At 41.4% G+C, this 23,168-nt stretch overlaps 1 protein-coding gene across 1 annotated transcript in view; it reads left to right on the top strand.

The window, feature by feature from the left end:
- Positions 1 to 15,401, top strand: part of oatx (organic anion transporter X) — a 30,319-nt gene extending 14,918 nt beyond the window's left edge. Inside the window, exons 8-15 of the mRNA XM_071546369.1 lie at positions 290 to 413; positions 2,374 to 2,489; positions 2,803 to 2,857; positions 10,032 to 10,191; positions 10,618 to 10,726; positions 12,305 to 12,383; positions 13,725 to 13,852; positions 15,236 to 15,401. Of these exons, the coding sequence (XP_071402470.1) occupies positions 290 to 413; positions 2,374 to 2,489; positions 2,803 to 2,857; positions 10,032 to 10,191; positions 10,618 to 10,726; positions 12,305 to 12,383; positions 13,725 to 13,852; positions 15,236 to 15,401 (937 nt within the window). The remainder of the gene's footprint in view (positions 1 to 289; positions 414 to 2,373; positions 2,490 to 2,802; positions 2,858 to 10,031; positions 10,192 to 10,617; positions 10,727 to 12,304; positions 12,384 to 13,724; positions 13,853 to 15,235) is intronic.
- Positions 15,402 to 23,168: the final 7,767 nt, after the last annotated feature.

Raw genomic sequence — 23,168 nt, 5'->3', positions numbered from 1 at the left:
CATTGCTTCATCCTATGCGTGTGTGTACAGATCTGTTATCGGCCATCTTTGTTGCCACTTGTTTTGATGGTGTCATCACATTTGACCTCTCAGGTCTTAAATGTACTTAAACAGTTAAAAACATTTGTTCAGGTGGTAGTTAATTCTGAATCAGAGACTGTCTAGTCTGTCTCATGGTTCTGAGCTATCCGGTCTCTGATTGGTCAGGTGGTACATGGTTCTGAGCTATCCGGTCTCTGATTGGTCAGGTGGTACATGGTTCTGAGCTATCTGGTCTCTGATTGGTCAGGTGGTACTCGGAGTCGGCCCGTTGGTTGGTTCTGAACCGGCGGTCGGAGGAGGCGCTGAAGAGTCTTCACCGTGTCGCTCGAATCAACGGCAAACCAGAGATGACCGAGAAGATAACCTTGGAGGTAAACTGTCTGTCTGTCTGTCTGTCTGCCTGTCTGTCTGACTGTCTGCCTGTCTGTCTGTCTGTCTGACTGTCTGTCTACCTGTCTTTCTTTCTGTCTGTCTGTCTGTCTGTCTGCCTGTCTGTCTGTCTGCCTGTCTGTCTGTCTGTCTGACTGTCTGTCTACCTGTCTTTCTTTCTGTCTGTCTGTCTGTCTGTCTGCCTGTCTGTCTGTCTGCCTGCCTGTCTGTCTGTCTGTCTGTCTGACTGTCTGTCTGTCTGTCTACCTTTCTACCTGTCTGTCTGACTGTCTGTCTACCTGTCTTTCTTTCTGTCTGTCTGTCTGTCTGTCTGACTGTCTGCCTGTCTGTCTGTCTGTCTGTCTGTCTGTCTGCCTGTCTGCCTGTCTGTCTGTCTGACTGTCTGTCTGTCTGTCTGTCTGTCTGACTGTCTGTCTGTCTACCTGTCTTACTATCATCCATCCCACATTAATAAATCAACATAATCTCATAAAAACTCATGAAATGACCACAAACTCTCAAACGCAGATTTCAGTGCTGTGGACAGTTTTGGGAGTTATGGGAAAATTTCATTGAATTCTGTCACAATAACAAGGATCAGATTCTGTGGCAACAGCAACAGCTGGACTTGTGTTTTCAGCTAAAGGTTGGCTAACCTTGGTTGGCTGGTTAAGTTTAGGCAGTTAGACGACTAAAACGACTCGGTTAAAGCATCAGGCCGGTGTTTTTAATGCATTGCTTACCGTCAACAAATCCTATGAAAATAACTAAATCAACAATGTGTTTGCTCTCCTCTCGTTACTTTCTGACTTCCCACGTTCTGTTTTTAGTCTTCAACCAGGAAGTCATCGGCTCCAACTGTAAACTAAAAACCTTTAAATTCAGCTCACAAAGACAAAGTTTACATTTTAAAAATCTCTAACTGTTACCATGAAAAGTCAGGCTGTTGTAGTTTTTACCAAATCAAATTCAAACGGGAACAAATTCTTCATTACGCCGGGGGACTATTTTCTGTGCTACGGAACTACTTTCCTGAGATGGAAAAGTGTTTACAGTCGGCTTATTAAGTCGTTTGAGGAAAAAGTGGTCCGGCCCGGTGCATGGTGATGATGAAATATGCTGCAGAGCAGCAGCATGGCTCTGTGACGGGTTTTTAATGTTTTTAATACAATGGAGTTCTATGGCTGCTGGGACATGGCTGCACTGGGACCAGATACATGGACCAGACTTGTTAGCAAAACAAATTCATTGCTGATTTTGTTATTTTCATAGAATTTGTTGACGGTAAGCAATGCATTAAAAACACCAGCCTGATGCTTTAAGGTTTGGGAACTCTGGTCACATTGAAGTCAAACTCCTCCCCCCGTCCACAACACCCTGATGTCCACCGAGTCTTCAGTGTGACTCTACTTGCTGTTTATAGTCGTGTCTCCTTCATGGAACCGTTTCAAACTGGGAAAACTGAATTTTAACACTTTACGTGCCGCCCACATATAATTTGGTGTTGTCGTGTTCATTTCATGTATTTATATGAGATCAGCTTGTAGTAAGTCATTCCTGTGGATCCTGTGTTATCTGGAGCTCCTGGTGTTTCCATGTTATGGTGCTTCCACATCCTTCTATCTTCTCCACTTCTTCATCATGGTGCTTCCACATCCTTCTATCTTCTCCACTTCTTCATCATGGTGCTTCCATATCCTTCTATCTTCTCCACTTCTTCATCATGGTGCTTCCACATCCTTCTATCTTCTCCACTTCTTCATCATGGTGCTTCCATATCCTTCTATCTTCTCCACTTCATCCTGGTCTTCTCTGGGTTCCACTGTAGATTTAAGGTCTTTGAAGTCTCCTAATCTGAACCTTTTAACAATAACATCTGAAAGATCTTGTGTTGCTCCTTGTTGTCCATGCTTGGTGTGTGTGTGTGTGTGTGTGTGTGTGTGTGTGTGTGTGTGTGTGTAGGACCTCCAATCCCATATGAAAAAGGAGATAGAGTCCAGCCAGTCGTCCTTCACAGCGTACGACCTGCTGAGAACCAGAGGAATGAGGCGCATCTCCATCTGCCTGCTGGCTGTCTGGTGAGGAAGTACTGCCTAGTAACCAGGAAGTACTGCCTAGTAACCAGGAAGTACTGCCTAGTAACCAGGAAGTACTGCCTAGTAACCAGGAAGTAGTATCTAATGTCAGCAAGCATCTTCCCTGCTGAAGTGTCCTTGAGCAAAGTACTTTCTAGTATCTATGTATTTTATATCCAGAAAGAGTTAGAAATAATGATTATGATAATGATTATGATTATGATTATTATTATTATTATTATTATTGATGTAATTATTTTCCAGAAAGAGTTTGCAGTATCCAGGAACTAGTCTGCTGTCTGTCTTCCTCTGGCAGGTTCTCCACCAGCTTTGCGTACTACGGTTTGGCCATGGACCTTCAGAAATTTGGGGTAAGCAGAACATTTTTTTACATACTTGTTTTTTATAATTGTTAATTAATTATCAATTAATTATATCCTCAAAATAACTTTTGGGGATGTTATGGATTCACCCTGACCGCCGCCGTGTCCGCCGCAGATCCTCAGTGTGAACACGATAACTTGAACAGTTTTTTATAAGAATCTTTTCAAATTTGGTGTGGACATTGATGAGGAAGAACTCTATTGATTTTGATGTGTTTATGATTATAATAACTATTATTCATTAACTGATTAAATTAATCTCCATGCTATTTGGACCCATATCTCACCAATGGTGAATTATATTGTATTGAAACTTGTCAAGAGAATTGTTCAGGCAATTATGGAGATTTGTATGAAGTTTGCACTTTCTGTGATTATTATTAATAAAATAGTTAATTGGTTAAATGTATTATTGAGTGTTAAGAAAATAATTAACGTACATGCCCTTTATTATAGGGGAGACAATCCCTAGAGGATTATATCCATTAATTTTGGAGTGTTTACAAGTAATAATAATATAATTAACTGGTTAACTTTATTAATTTGTTATAATAGTTACAAATTTATTAATTATTTGACGAAATAAAAATAGGAGGGACATACAAGCAATATAATTGGGAAGATTAACCATGGAGTCTTATTGTGTTATTACTGAATGGCTTTTTATTACATTTGACTTAATGGGGCCTTCGAGGATTGTGGGATTTCGGGATAAACCCTTGCTGTCGACCCCCAACAGCATCCTAGTTAATAACTAAAATTAGTTAATAGTTAATTTGTGAATTTTACTCTCTGTTTATCTCACTTTATTCATGGAAACCAGTTAAACTGCAGTGAAAGATAAAGCTGATTGATTCTGTCAGTTTAGACGCAAGACTAAAGCTGATTGATCCTGTCAGTTTAGACTCAAGACTAAAAACGATTGATCCTTGGTTATATTGTTGGCAAATGTGACACTGTTCACATCATTTTATAGAAAATGTTGTAAATCCTGGTGCATACCAGTCTCTCAGAACAGTCTGACACATCCTCCCTTCGCTCACATGTGACAAACCATGTGACAAACCATGTGACATGCGAACAAGCCACGGAAAAGGGAGGTAGGGGCACCACACGGACGTCTAGATGTCTCCACACACCGTTTACATGTTTACAACCATGAGCACACGTGTTCGAACACATCAGCGCTCTCTTGGAGGAGAGCGACGTCATTAGGAGCTGAGGTCGGTACAGAGGAAACGCTTCGGTTTACATGGACAGGAGGGCCAGATCTGGCTGCTGCTTTGGCTGCATGGTCAGCCATGGCACTGCCATTAGAAATAGGATCATCAGATTTAGAATGACCGTCACAATTTACAACTACAATGGCAGTGGGCAGTAGACAGACAAATCCTTAACCGGAGTTCCATGTTTAATGGGTGTCCCCGGACATGTCAGAAATCCACAGTCACGGTCAAAGGGCACCAAAATCATGACCTCATCCAAATGCATATCTGGAATCAATGTAAATGTCTCTTTCTCGGCCAGTTGGCGAACACTGGTCAGAGCAATCACCTCCTCAGCAACTTGGGTGGAGCACGTGGAGGCAGGGAGGCAAAGTCATCACAAATTGCATAAGCTGCCTACGACACACCATCGACTTTGTAGGCTGAGCCATCAGTGTAAGACATAGTCAGGGGTATGCAATGGAGTTTCCCAAAGGTCAGGTCTAGGTTTAGTAGAGTGTGAAGTGACCTCCACACAATCGTGGGGGTCAAGAAGAGTGGCAGGGTTCAACAAAGAACATTGTTTCAATGAAATGTTTGGAGCAAGAGTGTAATGTAGCAGAGGTGATCTGTTTGTGAGCTTCTCTAGTAACGAGTGGAGCACATCATGAGGTACCATCACAGCCACAGGTGAGCCTAAAACTACGAACAGACAATGCAGCAGCAGCAGCAACTGCCTTCATGCATGGGGATAAACCTAGAGACTAAAAAGACTAAAGAATGTACTGCACAGATCAATGGCACTATACTGCGTTGTGTTTGGAGGCAGCGAGGACAAGATTGGATTGGATAGGATAGTCTTTATTGTCCCCGAGGGGCAATTTGGTTTGCAAACAGTAGTCAACACAACCAATACACAACATAAAATAAATAAATAAAAGACATAAATACATGCTGACTTTTGATGCCAACACTGGTTGGCATCAAAAGTCATTTTGTCATCCAGGATTTTCTTTCTTCTTTTCTTATCTCTTTAGTAACCTTATTCCGCAGCATAATAAATTTGCGTTTGTCGTTCACCTTTTAAAGACCCTATAGACAACTTTTTTGCTTTAACTTATCACTATGAAGTAAATGTTGATTGCACAGTGTAATGTCTATAGAATAATGACACCATGTGTTTAGATTGGTTCCTATAAGCCTCGCTTTCACTATGCAATTCTGAGAAGGAAGGCTCGACTTACGGCACAAAGGAAGTGTGACATCCATTGGGCAACCGAAAGAGGTCCGGTAGCTATTCCCAGTAAAAAAAAAAAAAGGTAGCTATCCCCACTAGCGGAAATGGCATAGCACTGAGATCGGGGTTTCTAGTTGGGATTGTTTCTTGCTTTGGACAGTAGTAGTTTGGACAGTAGCAGGCTACTGGTGGTAGCGTTAGCCATGTTGCTAATGTTTCTGGCTGCTAGCGGTAGCGTTAGCCATGTTGCTAACGCTACCGCTAGTAGCCAGAAAACGAACCAGGAGCTACAAGGAAGCCTGGACCAGCCAGAAACAAACATCTTGTTTCTAGAACAAAAAAAACAAACATCTAACTATGTTTGTTTCTGGCTGCTAGCGTTAGCTATCGTTGCTAGCGTTAGCAACGTTAGCGATGTTGCTAACGCTAGCTAACGCTAATGCTAGCAGCCAGAAACAAACAAATGATCCATTGTCCGTTTGATAATCTAAACAAAGAACACATTTTCTTGCAGTGGCCTTTCTAAAGTGAGCAGTGGTGAAAGTTACTACATTGTGTTTTGATCAAGGAGTTGATAACAGACAGATGGTTTGTTCTGTCGCACAGAGCTAGACTCTAACAGGAAGAGATCCGGTTGTCTTTGCAACAGCGGCGCAAACAACAATACCACTTGGAAACACTAGGGGGGGACAACGGGGGAAAGTTGAAAAGTTGTCTGTATCCACTTTAAGACCCTTTTCAACACAAGATCCCTCTCCTTCATCAGTTTCAGTAAATCAGTGTTCAACCAGGGTACTGACCTCTTTTGATTTCTTTTTGCCTTTGACGCTTTTTGTGAATTTATGGGCTATATGCTGAATTTCATGTATGAATATACTGCTGTCTTCCTCCGCATTTAACCCCGGCAATAAGTCATTCCAATTAATTTGTTGTATGGCACTTTCAAAATTTCCGAGTTCACTTTTAGGGATCCTGAGCTGCTCAGATAGTGTATGACCACTTTGGAACCGTTTCTTTGTGAGTTTTCTAGATAGTAATATCAAGTTGTGGCCCGAGAGCCCAGTGATAAAGTTGAATGTCTTTACTACTCTTTCAGGTCTATTACTAGATCAAGTCAATCTGTGTTTGGGAAGAGGTGGTTATTCTAGTTGGCCCATTAATCAGTTGAGTTGACTCAAAGTTACCGGTGATCTGTTTGACGGCCTTCCTGTTTGTCCTATCTTCCCAATTGATATTGAAATCACCCATCAATATGACTTCTTTCCTAGACTTGCACTCTTTGAGCATGTTTTTCAGATTTTCATAGAATCTATTGTTAGAGGAAGGTTGGCGGTACAAAACAACAAGGACAAAGGACATTTGAGGTGAGAGAGTTACAGTTAGACTTATGCATTCCAAGTCATTGTCAGATGACCATTTAATTTGATCACAGTGAAAGTTGTCTTTAATGTAAATCATCACCCTGCCCCCCTTCCCCTTAGACCTGTCCTGTCTAAATACCTTATAGCCTGGTACATCTATTGCAGCTGATGGCGAGTTACTATGTAACCATGTCTCTGACAAGCATAAAAAATCTAAGTTGGAATCACTGAGAATATGGTGAACTGGGTCAATTTTGGAAATCACACTACGGATATTCAAGTGACTGTGGATTGGTTTACAGTTTTGAAAAAATTTAATTTGCGGTGTTTTTTGATGGCCGGTATCACTCCAGCTGTCTGGTTGCGAGAGTCACGGCAAACTCTGTGTGTCAACTGTGTTGAGTGTTCATTGTCCAGCTTTGTTTGTTTTGGATGTTGTGATGAACCCCATGTTGTGTGTTTGTTGGACAGTACTCACTCTGATGCCGGCAGGACGAGAGCGCGAGGCACAGTTGGAAGTACTTTTCCACATGAAATTGCCGTTTCGGTGACACTCCCAGAGCTCAGCGTTGTCAATGCAGGCCCAGTCGCACTCCCGGAACGGTTTTGTACATCTTCGGCGGATCGCGACGTCAAAGGGTCCAAAGATGCTTGCTCCACACCTGTTGTTTGCTTCGGCTGCTGCAGGGAGCTCCATCCCCGCCGAGAGGCGTCCGTCCTCCGCCGGGCTGCGTCCCACCACTGGTATCCCCCCGGCACTCGGACAGCACACATAAGCAGGAACATTAGGTTGGTACAAGAGATCAATGCCTGTGATGGGACCGTGAGTACGTTCCTGTCGGCCCGAGTCGTTTGTCCCTTGCTGAGTTGTGGTGTTGACTCTGGCATTAGTGCTTGCGTTCGGGCCTGGACATGGGTGGACGTCTCCGGATAAGAGTAGGCACAGTGTTATTATGATACAGTTGCTCCTTTGGCGTTTAGCTTTGGTTTTGCAGTGTCTCTCTTGGTATTGGCAAGGGTAGATGAACGTGTTGATCAGAGCATTTCTTCCAAATCCAAAGTGCTTTTCAGCTACTTGATTAGCGTGCAGGCTTTTCGGTGATGCATCTAGCTTATCGTAGTAATCTTTGGCTTCTTTAAAATCAGGTTTACCCTTAAAAGATGGGCCTGTGTTAATAGAATTTAAAATGAATCCATATGCTAGAAGTGCAGCCAGCACACCTGACACACCTGCCGCCATCTTGCCCCTCATTTAAAAAAAAATAAAATGTGGGGCATCAGGGGAAATGCTTTGCAAACGGTGCACAAGTTTAACAATGGTGGATGTTGCATCTACCATGTTGGCTCTAGGATGAATATAAACCACCGTCATAAATACTGCAAGTAGAACGGGCGCAATGAAATGGATAAAAGTTCGATGTGAGGGCTACAAATAGATTCCCTTACTATGACAGTCTTACACCAGCGTGAATTAACATACAAGCACACGCCCCCTCCCTGTGCTTTGCCGGTCAGCTGTGCGTCAAGCCATCGATTTCGAAATCCTGGCTCAGGTCGTGATCTGTTAACCAAGTTTCAGTCAATGCGCTCACACAAGCGTTCCTGTACTTCACAGTCGCTTGCAACTCGTCGACTTTATTCCTCAGTGACGGCGCGTTTCCGAGGATAAAAGAGGGAAGTGGCGAGCGGCGCAGCCCGAGTCTGCGTAGCCTTTGTCGCTCTCCTCCTTTCCGGCCACGCTTCCTCACTCGTGACGCTGTCTGCCGTCTCGAATGAACAACTCCGCGTTTACAAATCTCTGGTGGAATGCCGACGGGTTGCTGGGACTTTAGATGGTGGCCGGATTGCAACTGGGGGATCACCACATTATTCACTGCTTGCAGATCCTGCACAAATGTGTACTCATTCTTGATTGGCTCTTTAACAGGCAGTATAGGCGTGTTACAAGGGCTAGCACATGGAATGATCACACCTTGTTGTAACAGTGACTCAACTGCTGGTCTAACTCCCTCAACCTTTTCACATGAGAGAGCGTACTGTGAAAGCATTGGGAGAGCGTCACATTTGACCAAATGTTTACGGGCGTTGCAGAATGCTTGGAGCCAACCGCTGTAGAATTAGCAGCCCAAATATTTATAGGTACAACATTCAAAATTTGATTTTTTATTTCATTGTCAATTTCTTCAGTGTCGTTTGCAGAGGTTTCAGGTTTCATATGGGCTAAGATGATTTCTGTGGTTTTGTGTTCTAGTATTTCCAAATAGACACCGTCTGGTGTGCAATGGATGAAACAATTGAACTTGCAAAGTAAATCTCTTCCCAAAAGGTTCACAGGTGTTGTAGGTGATAAGAGAAACAGGTGAGTTCTAGTAAACCCTTCAGACGTTTCAGTGAAGGCCCCGTACTTTCCATAATTGGTTGAGAAAATGGTAATGACTGAGGAATACCATTAACACCCACAGTTTCTAGACGTTTTTGAGAAGGTTTCAGTTTGTCCTCAGATGTTACACAATTAATGGTAGATTTGCTCCTCTGTCCACCAGGAGAGAAACTGATGTGCCGCCCACTTCAGCTGTGAGAGTTGGCTCTTCTCCAGGATCTGCCAATTTAATTAAAGGTGTTTGACAATATTTGGACTGGCCTCACTATCCTGACTCCCCTATGCATTCTGTGGGGGTTGGTGGTATATCTTGCCCCGTGGCCTGGAGCACCGCAATAATAACAGAAAGTGTTCCCAGTTGGGATAGGCTTTGTTTAAGTACACTGTCCCAGAGACCGGAGGTAGTACTAGTCTCATAAGCTGTTGTGAATCAGCACCATTTCGGTTATAGACTGAACATACAGTTTTCCATTCTTCTAGCCAAGTGACTTTGGATTTACGTACAGGGATTAGGGAATGTTGTCTGACTCCTGGACTGCCTCCCTTCTCTCTCTCTCTCCTGCCTTCTGTCTTGTTTCATTCTTCAGTGATTCGTTGTCATTTTGTAATGTTTCTTTTTGGTTCTTTAGTGATTCTGTTTGAGATTGCATTCAACCTCCCAGCATTTGAGAGGCCGTAGCTGTTTTTCTGCATTTTTTAAACATTTTATTTTATCACTTACATTCCACAGTCTGGTCTGGTCAAAACAAATGTCCTTCAACTCGGACATTTGAGTAGACCATCTGTTACTATACTTTTTACTAGATCATAGATTTTGTGTTATTCCTCCACAGGTTCCTAGTAACGTCTTCTTAATAACGTCTTCTCTCCTGTTGGCTGGTTCCTAATAACGTCTTCTTTCCTGTTGGCTGGTTCCTAACAAGGCCTTCTCTCCTACTGACCAGTAACTAGTAAGGCCTTCTCCTATTGGCTGTTGCAGGTTAGTATCTACTTGATGCAGATCATCTTTGGAGCTGTCGATATTCCCGCCAAGCTGTTTGCTCTGGGCATGCTCAGTTACCTTGGCCGCCGTGTTTCCCAGGCAACCTGCCTCTTCCTATCAGCCCTCATCATCTTCACCAACATCTTTGTTCCCACCGGTTGGTAACGCACACGTTAACACACACACTAAATGAAGTTAATATGTTTGTAAATGTAATGTGTTTGTAATTGAACGGTGAGGAAGTTGTACATTGTTATGATGAAATATAAATGTTTGCGGTTCAACAATGGAAGCTTACAAAAATAAGTGTAGCAGAAATTCAAGGAATTAATGTTTAAGCATAAAACTTTACTCAGCTGGGCTTTATTGTTTCTCTGGAAAATGAAATCAGACATCTGATTGTATTTATTATTCATGTTTCATCTTTAGGTTACAGTGACACTGAATACATTTTCTGTTCAACAGCTTCATTCAGTTAAAATGTTTTATTATACGAGAAGAGCGTGGAATATCTGACTGAAAAACTAGAAAGAAATAAAGGATTTCTCTCCTCTCCGCTCTTCTCCTCTCCTCTCCTCCTCAGAAATGCAAACCTTCAGAACCGCTCTGGCTTGTCTTGGTAAAGGTTTCACCTCGGCTTCCTTCACCACAGTCTATCTCTACACTGGAGAGCTTTATCCCACTGTCATCAGGTACATCCACTACAAAAGGTTGCTGGTTTAAATCCTCTGACCGGCTGGGAAAATGTAGGTGGTGAAATAAATGATTCTCTCTCTTACCTTCCTCAAAACTCCCTGTTGAGGTAGAAACCAGTAGAAGACTGTTTTGTACTGGTGAGCTCCCAGTAGAAACCAGTAGAAGTGTGTTAGTGTTTAATTTGTGTTGCTCTGTCGCCCCCCTGTGGAGTTTCCAGACACAGCAGGACACTCTCCAACCAAATAATGTAAATCATCATATATATATCTATATATATATAGATATATATATACACATATATATATACTGTATATATACAGTATATACAGCTCTGAAAAAAATTAAGAGACCAGTTTCTCTGGTTTTACTATTTATAGGTATGTGTTTGAGTAAAATGAGTAAAATGAACATTTTTGTTTTATTCTATAAACTACTGACAACATTTCTCCCAAATTCCAAATAAAAATATTGTCATTTAGAGCATTTATTTGCAGAAAATGACAACTGGTCAAAATAACAAAAAAGATGCAGTGTTTTCAGACCTCGAATAATGCAAAGAAAACAAGTTCACATTCATTTTTAAACAACACAATACTAATGTTTTAACTTAGGAAGAGTTCAGAAATCAGTATTCGGTGGAATAACCCTGATGTTCAGTCACAGCTGTCATGTGTCTCCTCAGTCTGTCTCTGAGCTGCTGGGAGACTTTCTGCCTCCTGGCAGCTCGGCTTCGTTTGACGGCTTGTGACCATCCATCTTCCTCTTGATCACATTCCAGAGGTTTTCAATGGGGTTCAGGTCTGGAGATAGGGCTGGCCATGACAGGGTCTTGATCTGGTCCTCCATCCACACCTCGGTCGACCCGGCTGTGTGGCGTGGAGCGTTGTCCTGCTGGACAAACCGATCCTCAGAGTTGGGGAACATTGTCAGAGCAGAAGGAAGTGAGTTTTCTTCCAGGACGGCCTTGTCCGTGTCTTGAGTCCTGATCCTTCACAAAGACAAATCTGCCTGATTCCAGCCTTGCTGAAGCTCCCAGATCATCACCGATCCTCCACCAAATTTCACAGTGGGTGAGTCTAATCCATCTAACCATTAGATGACCAGGTGTTGGGCAAAGCTGAAAATTGGACTCATCAGAGAAGATGACCTGACTCCAGTCCTCTACGGTCCAGTCCTTCTGGTCTTTTGCAAACCTCAGCCTGGCTCTTCTTTGCTTCTGAACTCTTTCTAAGTTAAAACATTATTATTGTGTTGTTTAAAAATTAATATAAATGGTGAATATTTGAATTATTCGAGGTCTGAAAACACTGCATCTTTTTTGTTATTTTGAGTTGTCATTTTCTGCAAATAAATGCTCTAAATGACAATATTTTTATTTGGAATTTGAGAGAAATGTTGTCAGTAGTTTATAGAATAAAACAAAAATGTTAATTTTACTAATTTTACTCAAACACATACCTATAAATAGTAAAACCAGAGAAACTGATAATTTTGCAGTGGTCTCTTAATTTTTTGCAGAGCTGTATATATATAAATGTATATTATATAGTAATCATATTGTATTATATTTCCAGACAGACAGGAATGGGTTTTGTGTCGACCATGGCGCGGGTCGGCAGCATGGCAGCACCTGCTGTCCTCATCCTGGACGAGGTACCATCACTCCTTCCACCGTCAACTGACTGACAAATTAACTAACCAACTAACAAATTAACTAACCAACTAACTAACCAACTAACAAATTAACTAGCCAACTAACAAATTAACTAGCCAACTAGCAAATTAACTTACCAACTAACCAACTAACAAATTAACTAGCCAACTAGCAAATTAACTTACCAACTAACTAACCAACTAACAAATTAACTAGCCAACTAACAAATTAACTAGCCAACTAGCAAATTAACTTACCAACTAACTAACCAACTAACAAATTAACTAGCCCACTAGCAAATTAACTTACCAACTAACTAACCAACTAACAAATTAACTAGCCAACTAACAAATTAACTAGCCAACTAGCAAATTAACTTACCAACTAACCAACTAACAAATTAACTAGCCAACTAACAAATTAACCAACCAACAAACTAGCTAACTAACCAACTAACAAATTAACTACCCAACTAACAAATTCACTTACCAACTAACAAATTCACTTACCAACTGACTAAGCAACTAACAAATTAACTACCCAACAAACTAACTAACCAACTAATAAATTAACTAAGCAACTAACAAATTAACTTACCAACTAACTAAGCAACTGACAAATTCACTAACCAACAAACTAACTAACCAACTAACAAATTAACTAACCAACAAACTAACTAACAACTAACAAATTAACTAACCAACTAACTAATTAACTAACAAACAAACTAACGAACAACTAACTAATTAACTAACTAACTAACCAACTAACTAATTAACTAACCAACTAACAAATTAACTGACCAACTAACCAACTAATAAATTAACTAAGCAACTAACAAATTAACTGGCCAACTAACTAACTAACCAACGAACAAATTAACTAACCAACAAATTAACTAACCAACAAATTAACTAACCAACTAACATCTAACACACTAACCATCTAATTAACCAACTAACAAACCAACTCACAAATTAACTAACCAACCAACTAACCAACAAACTAACTAACCAACAAATTAACTAACCAACCAACTAACCAACAAACTAACTAACCAACTAACAAATTATTTTTATTTATTTACCTTTATTTATTCAGGGTGGTCAACTATTAACTAACCAACTAGCGACTCACTCACATCACTATTCTCACATCACTAACAACTAACAACTAACTCATTATTATTACTCACATGCTGTTATTTTCAGATATTAGTATTAGTACTACTTGTTAGTACTACTCATACTACCACTATTACTCGTATTTCTACTACGACTACACAAGCATTAACAATACCAACAACATCAGTAATAATGATAATGGACTCCATTTCCCAGGTACTCCCGGCGCTGCCCAGTGTGGTGTATGGGGGGGCGGCGGTGGTGGCGGGGGGATTTGCCTGCTTCCTGCCGGAGACCCTCAATGTGCCGCTGCCCGACACCATCAAGGACGTGGAACAGAATTGGTGAGCTAAGCATATTAGCATCAGTAGCCTTCTTACCCACAAGCTAATGTGAGCTCACAGTGCTAGCATCATTCCTCAGTGAAATCAATAAGCACTGCTAGCCTGTTTCATTAATTTTCATTTAGCTACAGCAAATGTTGACATCAGCATTTTAATTCATTAAGATTTTATTCCTTGAGAGACAGACGTATAGGCTAAGATGACATTAAACTTCAGTGATGAAATAGTAATAGAATAAAGGGAAATAGAATATAAATAAAACTAGAGCAAATGGGGAATATTAAACAACACAATTGACAATTACAACTCTAGAATGTATTAATTAGAAACACTGTATATGAACAAATATGAATTACAGCATTATATGGTTGGATATCTGTTTAATGTCAGCATAGCAATGGAAATAAATATAACTTTATGGATGATATAACCAAGTGGGAACATGTACATGGAAAACATAACGGGAACTCCACATGTAAACTGTGTTGAAGAAGACGAGCTTCCTGTAGTGATGAAGAAAGTTCACATCATATGAGCTGATGCCGACCCAGAGCTACAAGCTAACCAGCTAGCAAGCTATAGTAGGTTTTGTCTGTCAGGGCCTCTGAGTTTTGACATCAGAGAGGAAGGATGACATCATAGTGGGTGTGCTCCATTAAGGGCGTTTGGTGTGGAGTTTACCGCTGTGATGGGTGGAGTTTACCGCTGTGATGGGTGGAGTTTACCGCTGTGATGGGTGGAGTTTACCGCTGTGATGGGTGGAGTTTACCGCTGTGATGGGTGGAGTTTACCGCTGTGATGGAGTTCATAAATATAAACAAACCCTAAACATGACAGATCTTGACAAATCAACTAAGGAAATGTGTGTTGACTTACTGCAGTTCTTACTGGTCAGATTGTGTGTGATTCTGTTTTGGTTTTCTGTCTGTCTCTCTGTCTGTCTGTCTGCCTGTCTGTCTCTCTGTCTGCCTGTCTGCCTGTCTGTCTGCCTGTCTGTCTGTCTCTCTGTCTGTCTGTCTGCCTGTCTGTCTCTCTGTCTGCCTGTCTGTCTGTCTGTCTGTCTGTCTGTCTGTCTGCCTGCCTGTCTCTCTCTCTGTCTGCCTGTCTGTCTGTCTGTCTGCCTGTCTGTCTGCCTGCCTGTCTGTCTGTCTGTCTGTCTGCCTGTCTGTCTGTCTGTCTGTCTGTCTGTCTGCCTGCCTCTCTGTCTGTCTGCCTGCCTGTCTCTCTCTCTGTCTGCCTGTCTGTCTGTCTGTCTGCCTGTCTGTCTGCCTGTCTGTCTGTCTGTCTGCCTGCCTGCCTGTCTGTCTGTCTGCCTGCCTGTCTGTCTGCCTGCCTGCCTGCCTGTCTGCCTGTCTGCCTGTCTGTCTGCCTGTCTGTCTGCAGGTCTCGTGGCAGGACGTCCCAGCAGCTGCAGACAGAGGGCGTGGCCCTGAAGGAGGGCGTGGTTTCTGATGAGGGCGTGGCCTGTCAGGGGGGCGTGGCCTCCAAGGAAGGCGTGGCTTTGAAAGAGATGAAGGAAGGAGAAGGGACTGGCCTCAATGCCCTCTGACCAATCAGAAATGCCGCCGCACAAAAAACAACCAATGGGAAACAGGGGCTCCATCAGGAGAACCCAATCAAATCCAATGTCCTGTTACTCACTGGACGGACATTCAACCAATCAAACGGAAATGTGGAGTAATGGATTACATGTAATGGATTACTGTAGTCTCATTACAAAAACAACTGTAATCTGTTACAGTTACTAACGAGAATCAAACAAAATTGAGGATTAACGGGGCGTCCCATTGGCTGAGCGATCTGAGGCGTGTACCATGTGACCAAGGACCCGTGTCACATGTCTTCTCTCTCTCTCCCAGTCTCTCCTGTGTCTCTCCACCTCCAACAATCTAACATCTTAAAAAAAAAAATGGAGGATTAACAGATTACATATAATAGGATTAATGTAATCTGATAAAAATAAAAGTATTGTAATCTGTTACTGGCAGGATCTGGTCAGGTTCCAGACGGTAAATCAGAACCTGAAGGGAAACCTCATTTTATTAAGAGAAAAATACGCAATTTATAACAGTTGTTAATAACATTTAAATTAACATTTAAATTAGTCTGCCAGTTCAAATAACTCATATGTTTAACTACAAATTTAATGATTTTGAGGCAAACTAATCCAAAGAGCAATCAAGCTAGGTTATTAAAATAAGGAATGTAATGTATTGTAAGGTATTAAGCAATCTGTAATGAAAGTAAAAGTAATAAAGTTACATTTTGAAAGTAATCTTTAATTTAATCCCAGCTGTTAAATGGTTTCACACTGTTAAAAAGTGAAAGTCTGTCAGAATGATGAAGAAACCATTTGATCTTTTTCTCTCTAACAGCTGATAGGAACCTTTAATATTCAGTCCAGGATGAGGGAAGTGAAAACTGTCATGTTAGCTTCGCATCAGTTGTTTTACTTAATTATGTGCAACATATAAAAAAACGATTTTACTGCTTTTTGCTTTTTGGATTTGAGTTGACACCACGGAAAAGGAAAGAGCGATGTGCAGAAAAGGAGTGAAGTGTTGGAGGAGTGGACAGAACCAACAGACAGGAAGGAGCTGCATTTCAGAGTAAAAGCCTTAATGTTTGTCCGTTTGAACCAAGTTGCTAAACGGTAATTGACATCTTCCTGTCTGAACCTCAGGTCCGAACAGAGCGAGTGAGCCAATTCAATCTGTCGGTTTGAATAAGTAACGTAAAATTATGCCATAAAGTGTTTTTTTTAAGCTTCACAGCTTGCTTTTTAATGTAAATGTAAAATGTAGCCTGCTTAGAGACCACGGTTAAATCAGACCACGGTTAAATCAGACCACGGTTAAATCCACATTAGAGACGTGGGCAGCTTGTGTGTGCTAGTAAACTGTAAATACAGTCATGTTTAAAAAATAACTCACAGTACATGGACACAGCCTTCAGTAAATGTACCCTATTAATTTGTATAATTTAGGACTATGAACATTTTAGCTATATTGGATGTCGGGGATCAGATTTCTTATAAATAACAAAGATTTTATTTTTCAAATAACAAAAACGATAGTCCAACCACACAAAGCCAAGTCACTGGCTCCGTGTTTTAACTGGCAGATCTCTGTAAATAAAGATTATAACGTTCTGTAACAGATAAACAAGAGTAAGACAAACTCTACCGTCCTGTACATCACTGCTGAACCTGCTCGGTCTTCTGGTTTCTCCTGCTGACCTGGACTTGCTGAGTCTCTTCATCCTGACCCGTTCAGTTTGCTCCTTGACTTCTGCTCGTAATTTCGGCAAACTGCCACTAGCTTGTTTCCTGTCTAGGCTAACATTAGCTAGGGCGACTTTACATTAGAAAGCAAGCTGTGAAGCTAAAAAAAAACCTTGTAATGGAGCTTATTCAAACCTGCGGTCAGACAAGAAGGTTAAGACTGGTAAATGTCAGGCTTTTACTCTGAAATGGAGCTCGGTCCTGTCCGGAGGTCAGATCCTGTCCTGTTCACCTCCTGGACCGACTTCTCTTCTGGACCGACTTCTCTGGACCGACTTCTCTCCTGGACCGACTTCTCTGGACCGACTTCTCTGGACCGACTTCTCTGGACCGACTTCTCTCCTGGACCGACTTCTCTGGACCGACTTCTCTGGACCGACTTCTCTCCTGGACCGACTTCTCTCCTGGACCGACTTCTCTGGACCGACTTCTCTGGACCGACTTCTCTCCTGGACCGACTTCTCTCTTGGACCGACTTCTCTGGACCGACTTCTCTGGACCGACTTCTCTGGACCGACTTCTCTCCTGGACCGACTTCTCTCCTGGACCGACTTCTCTCCTAGACGGACAAACATCTCTCTTTCCTTCTCTGTGCTTTCAGCTCAGTCAGAAGCTCAGAAGCAACTCAGCAGTAAAATCGTCTTTTTATTTATTTCATTTAAAAGTGTGAAACGATCGATACGAAGATACGCACGTTCTGAGCAGGATCCTCTCCCCACTGAAACACAAAACTTTTTTCTTTAAAATAAAATATTAAGATCATTAACTTTCCAGCTGCTGACAGATGATGAACTGCAACACAGTTCAGTTCACAAAACATGAGAATATTAGTTTTTCTTTAGTGACACAAATCAAAACAAATGAGAGAAGTTTGGGTAACTCTTCACTTTATAAAAGCTTTACTCCAGTGTATTCACCAGTGAAGTATTATGAGTACACAACATTACTGTGTATGTACCTGATGAAAATCTCCCATAATGCACTTCACTGTGTAACACACCGTTCACATGGCTTCGTCCAAACAGTGTTGTTACAAACTACATTATGTGAAGTGTTACCAAAGATGTTTTTATATTAAAATGAAAAATAAAATTGAAACTTTACATGCAGGACAAGATAACTTTATTCAAATTCTCTTCTACACTAAGCGACAGTTGAGTTCACTGCAATAAAACATAGTAGAAACTTTTATTTCCTTCTTTTAACAGCACACACGTGATTCCAGTCAATACAGTACAGTTGTTTTCCTATGTGTAAGGAATGTGTGATTCACTGGAATATCATTTGTAATAATGTAATTTAATTTAATATCTAATTGCTTGTGGAGAAGTTCAGCCTTTCTGTTCAGCCACCAGGAGGCGCTGTGGTGACTTTTATTCTCATTTGATCAAAATAAATTTAAATTGTAACTACTCTACTTCCTGGTTGGTTTTTTTTGTGTTGAGGTGTTATGAACTCAGAGGTCATTTCAAATTTACCTCCATCTTTAACTTTAACTTTACCTCCATCTTTAACTTTAACTTTAACTTTACCTCCATCTTTAACTTTAAATTTACCTTTAACTTTAACTTTACCTCCATCTTTAACTTTACTTTTAACTTTACCTCCATCTTTAACTTTAACTTTACCTCCATCTTTAACTTTAACTTAAACTTTACCTCCATCTTTAACTTTACCTCCATCTTTAACTTTACCTCCATCTTTAACTTTAACTTTAACTTTAACTCCATCTTTAACTTTAAATTTACCTTTAACTTTAACTTTACCTCCATCTTTAACTTTACGTTTAACTTTACCTCCATCTTTAACTTTAACTTTACCTCCATCTTTAACTTTAACTTTAACTTTACCTCCATCTTTAACTTTACCTCCATCTTTAACTTTACCTTTAACTTTACCTCCATCTTAATTTTACCTTTAACTTTACCTCCATCTTTAACTTTAACTTTACCTCCATCTTTAACTTTACCTCCATCTTTAACTTTACCTTTAACTTTACCTCCATCTTAAGTTTACCTTTAACTTTACCTCCATCTTTAACTTTACATTTAACTTTAACTTTACCTCCATCTTTAACTTTTACTTTACCTTCAACTTTAACTTTACCTCCATCTTTAACTTTACCTTTAACTTTACCTCCATCTTTAACTTTACCTTTAACTTTAAATTTACCTTTACCTTTAACTTTACCTCCATCTTTAACTTTACCTTTAACTTTAATTAACTCTGTTCCTGACGTCAACAAGGAGAAACATCCATCAGTTGTTTAATTGTTTTAATTAAAGACACTTCTGATTGACAGCTCACTCATTGCTTTTAAATGCAAATAAGACAAAGTGTTCACCTCCAGCCGAACAGAGGAGGAGGAGGAGGAGGGTCAGTCAGGAGGAAGAGGAGGAGGAGGAGGTGGAGGTGAAGGAGGAGGAGTGTCTGGTCTGGGCGATCCAGGAGGTGAAGGAGGAGGAGGGTCAGTCAGGAGGAAGAGGAGGAGGAAGAGGAGGGGGAGGAGGAGGATGAGGAGGGTCAGTCAGGAGGAAGAGGAGGAGGAAGAGGAGGAGGGTAAGTCAGGAGGAAGAGGAGGGGGAGGATGAGGAGGGTCAGTCAGGAGGAAGAGGAGGAGGAAGAGGAGGAGGAAGAGGAGGAGGACAGGAGGAGGAGTCAGGAGGAAGAGGAGGGGGAGGAGGAAGAGAAGGAGGAGGAGGAGGTGAAGGAGGAGGTGAAGGAGGAGGAGGGTCAATCAGGAGGAAGAGGAAGAGGAGGAGGAGGTGAAGGAGGAGGAGCGTCTGGTCTGGGCGATCCAGGAGGTGAAGGAGGAGACTCGGGCGTAGACTCCGGGTCTCTCTGGTCGCCCACAGCCAATCCCAAACGAGGTCACACCTGCCAGGAACCAATCAGGACACAGAATGTATTCATTCATTTTTATTTTTCAGTGTGTGTGTGTGTGTGTGTGTGTGTGTGTGTGTGTGTGACTGACTGGTCAGGATCCAGTGTGTGTGTGTGTGTGTGTGTGTGTGTGTGTGTGTGAGACTGACTGGTCAGGATCCAGTGTGTGTGTGTGTGTGTGTGTGTGTGTGTGTGTGTGACTGACCGGTCAGGATCCAGTGTGTGTGTGTGTGTGTGTGTGTGTGTGTGTGTGTGTGTGTGTGTGTGTGTGTGTGTGTGTGTGTGTGTGTGACTGACCGGTCAGGATCCAGTGTGTGTCCTCCTCACACAGCAGTGGACCTCCAGAGTCGCCCTGCAAACAACAACAACAACAACAACAACAACACACACTTTAAACTTTAAACTTTAAACTTTAAACTTTAAACTTTAAACTTAAACAGAAAACAGGAGCAGACACAGGTCAGTCCGGGTCGGTCCGGGTCGGTCCGGGTCGGTCCAGGTCAGTCCAGGTCAGTCCAGGTTCAGGTCAGTCCGGGTCGGTCCGGGTCGGTCCGGGTCGGTCCGGGTCGGTCCAGTTTCAGGTCGGTCCAGGTCGGTCCGGGTCGGTCCGGGTCGGTCCAGGTCCAGGTCGGTCCAGTTCACCTGGCAGGAGTCGACTCCTCCCTCAGCGAAGCCGGCACACATCATGCTGGATGTGATGCTGTACTCTGGTAACTGAACCTGACACTGAACCTGGCTCACCAGAGGAACCTGGGCCTCCTGGAGAACATCAGCTGGAGAACCTGGAGAGACAGACAGGCAGACAGACAGACAGAGAGACAGAGAGGCAGACAGACAGACAGACAGACAGAGAGACAGAGAGGCAGACAGACAGGCAGACAGACAGAGAGACAGAGAGGCAGACAGACAGGCAGACAGGCAGGCAGACAGGTAAATGGATCCAGTTCATCAGGAACCAGCATGATTCAGATTCAGGAGGCTTTCAGTCTGAATCTGGTTCTTATCAAAAGTTCAGCTGCAGGTTCTGAGTCTGGTTCTAAGTGAACTGTGGTGGTTCAGGAGACTCTTTTTAAATTGTGAATGAAATCAGATTCCCAGGCAGCGTAAATATAACGATCTCATTCAGATGTTTCTGTCTGACAGTCTGGAGTCAGAAGAAAAGTTTCTTTCTCCAACATGTTTCTGTTTCTTTCCTGTTGTTTCTGCTGCAGTTTCATCACAACATGCGGCTCCATGTGTCAGAAACAGTTTTGTTTTGAACCCAATTATTGGGTCCATTTGTAATTTTCACCGCCGTCCTCTGAAAGCGGCCGGGGTGGGTGGAGTCAGCATGAAGCCCGTCGCCCCGGGGCTCAGAGCAGACGTCCGTTCAAATTCTCCCGGGAAAAAAAGAGTAAGAAAGTAAACGTAGTTGATGTCACTTACGTCAAAAGTGCGAGCGTGAGCAGAAAGAGACGAGATTCAACCGAAGAAAGTGATCAGAATGAGAGTTTATTAAGTTTTATCCATCGACCGGATCATGAATTAAACTACCGCTCTCGCTTCATCCGGTTTATCCGGTTTATTCTATGAGAGGCGTTTCTATTCTGATTAAAAGGCTCCATGTAAACGCAGTGAGAACACGGTCTGGACTCTGGACTCTGGACTCATTCAAGTCTGGACTCATTCAGGAAGTAAAAACAAACCTGATGGAGGAGAAACCTGCAGCTGAACAGCTGATCTCTCCTGTCTGCTCCGAGGCTGCTCTGCAGGTCGAAATCTGAATCCGCTAAATCACTGAATCAACTAAATCACTGAATCAACTAAATCACTGAATCAACTAAATCACTGAATCAACTAAATCACTGAAACAGCTAAATCACTGAATCAACTAAATCATTGAATCAACTAAATCACTGAATCACTGAATCAACTAAATCATTGAATCAACTAAATCACTGAATCACTGAATCAACTAAATCACTGAATCACTGAATCAACTAAATCACTGAATCAACTAAATCACTGAATCACTGAATCAACTAAATCACTGAATCACTGAATCAACTAAATCACTGAATCAACTAAATCACCGAATCACTGAATCAACTAAATCACTGAATCACTGAATCAACTAAATCACTGAATCAACTAAATCACTGAATCACTGAATCAACTAAATCACTGAATCACTGAATCAACTAAATCACTGAATCAACTAAATCACCGAATCACTGAATCAACTAAATCACTGAATCAACTAAATCACTAAATCACTGAATCACTGAATCAACTAAATCACTGAATCACTGAATCAACTAAATCACTGAATCAACTAAATCACTGAATCACTGAATCAACTAAATCACTAAATCACTGAATCAACTAAATCACTGAATCAACTAAATCACTGAATCACTGAATCAACTAAATCACTGAATCAACTAAATCACTAAATCACTGAATCAACTAAATCACTGAATCAACTAAATCACTGAATCACTGAATCAACTAAATCACTGAATCACTGAATCAACTAAATCACTGAATCAACTAAATCACTGAATCACTGAATCAACTAAATCACTGAATCAACTAAATCACTAAATCACTGAATCAACTAAATCACTGAATCAACTAAATCACTGAATCACTGAATCAACTAAATCACTGAATCACTGAATCAACTAAATCACTGAATCAACTAAATCACTGAATCAACTAAATCACTGAATCAACTAAATCACTGAATCACTGAATCAACTAAATCACTGAATCAACTAAATCACTGAATCACTGAATCAACTAAATCACTGAATCAACTAAATCACTGAATCACTGAAGCAACTAAATCACTGAATCAACTAAATCACTGAATCACTGAATCAACTAAATCACTGAATCAACTAAATCACTGAATCACTGAATCAACTAAATCACTGAATCAACTAAATCACTGAATCAACTAAATCACTGAATCACTGAATCAACTAAATCACTGAATCAACTAAATCACTGAATCACTGAAGCAACTAAATCACTGAATCAACTAAATCACTGAATCACTGAATCAACTAAATCACTGAATCAACTAAATCACTGAATCAACTAAATCACTGAATCACTGAATCAACTAAATCACTGAATCAACTAAATCACTGAATCACTGAA

This window comes from Centroberyx affinis, unplaced genomic scaffold (genome assembly GCF_046629955.1).
Source record: "Centroberyx affinis isolate AG114_WGS23_722 - 3 ecotype Tasmania unplaced genomic scaffold, CSIRO-AGI_Caff_v1 ptg005244l_1, whole genome shotgun sequence".
NCBI classification, from domain to species: domain Eukaryota; kingdom Metazoa; phylum Chordata; class Actinopteri; order Beryciformes; family Berycidae; genus Centroberyx; species Centroberyx affinis.
Note: the sequence above shows the minus strand (reverse complement) of the source record. Positions and strands in the feature narration are given on the sequence as shown.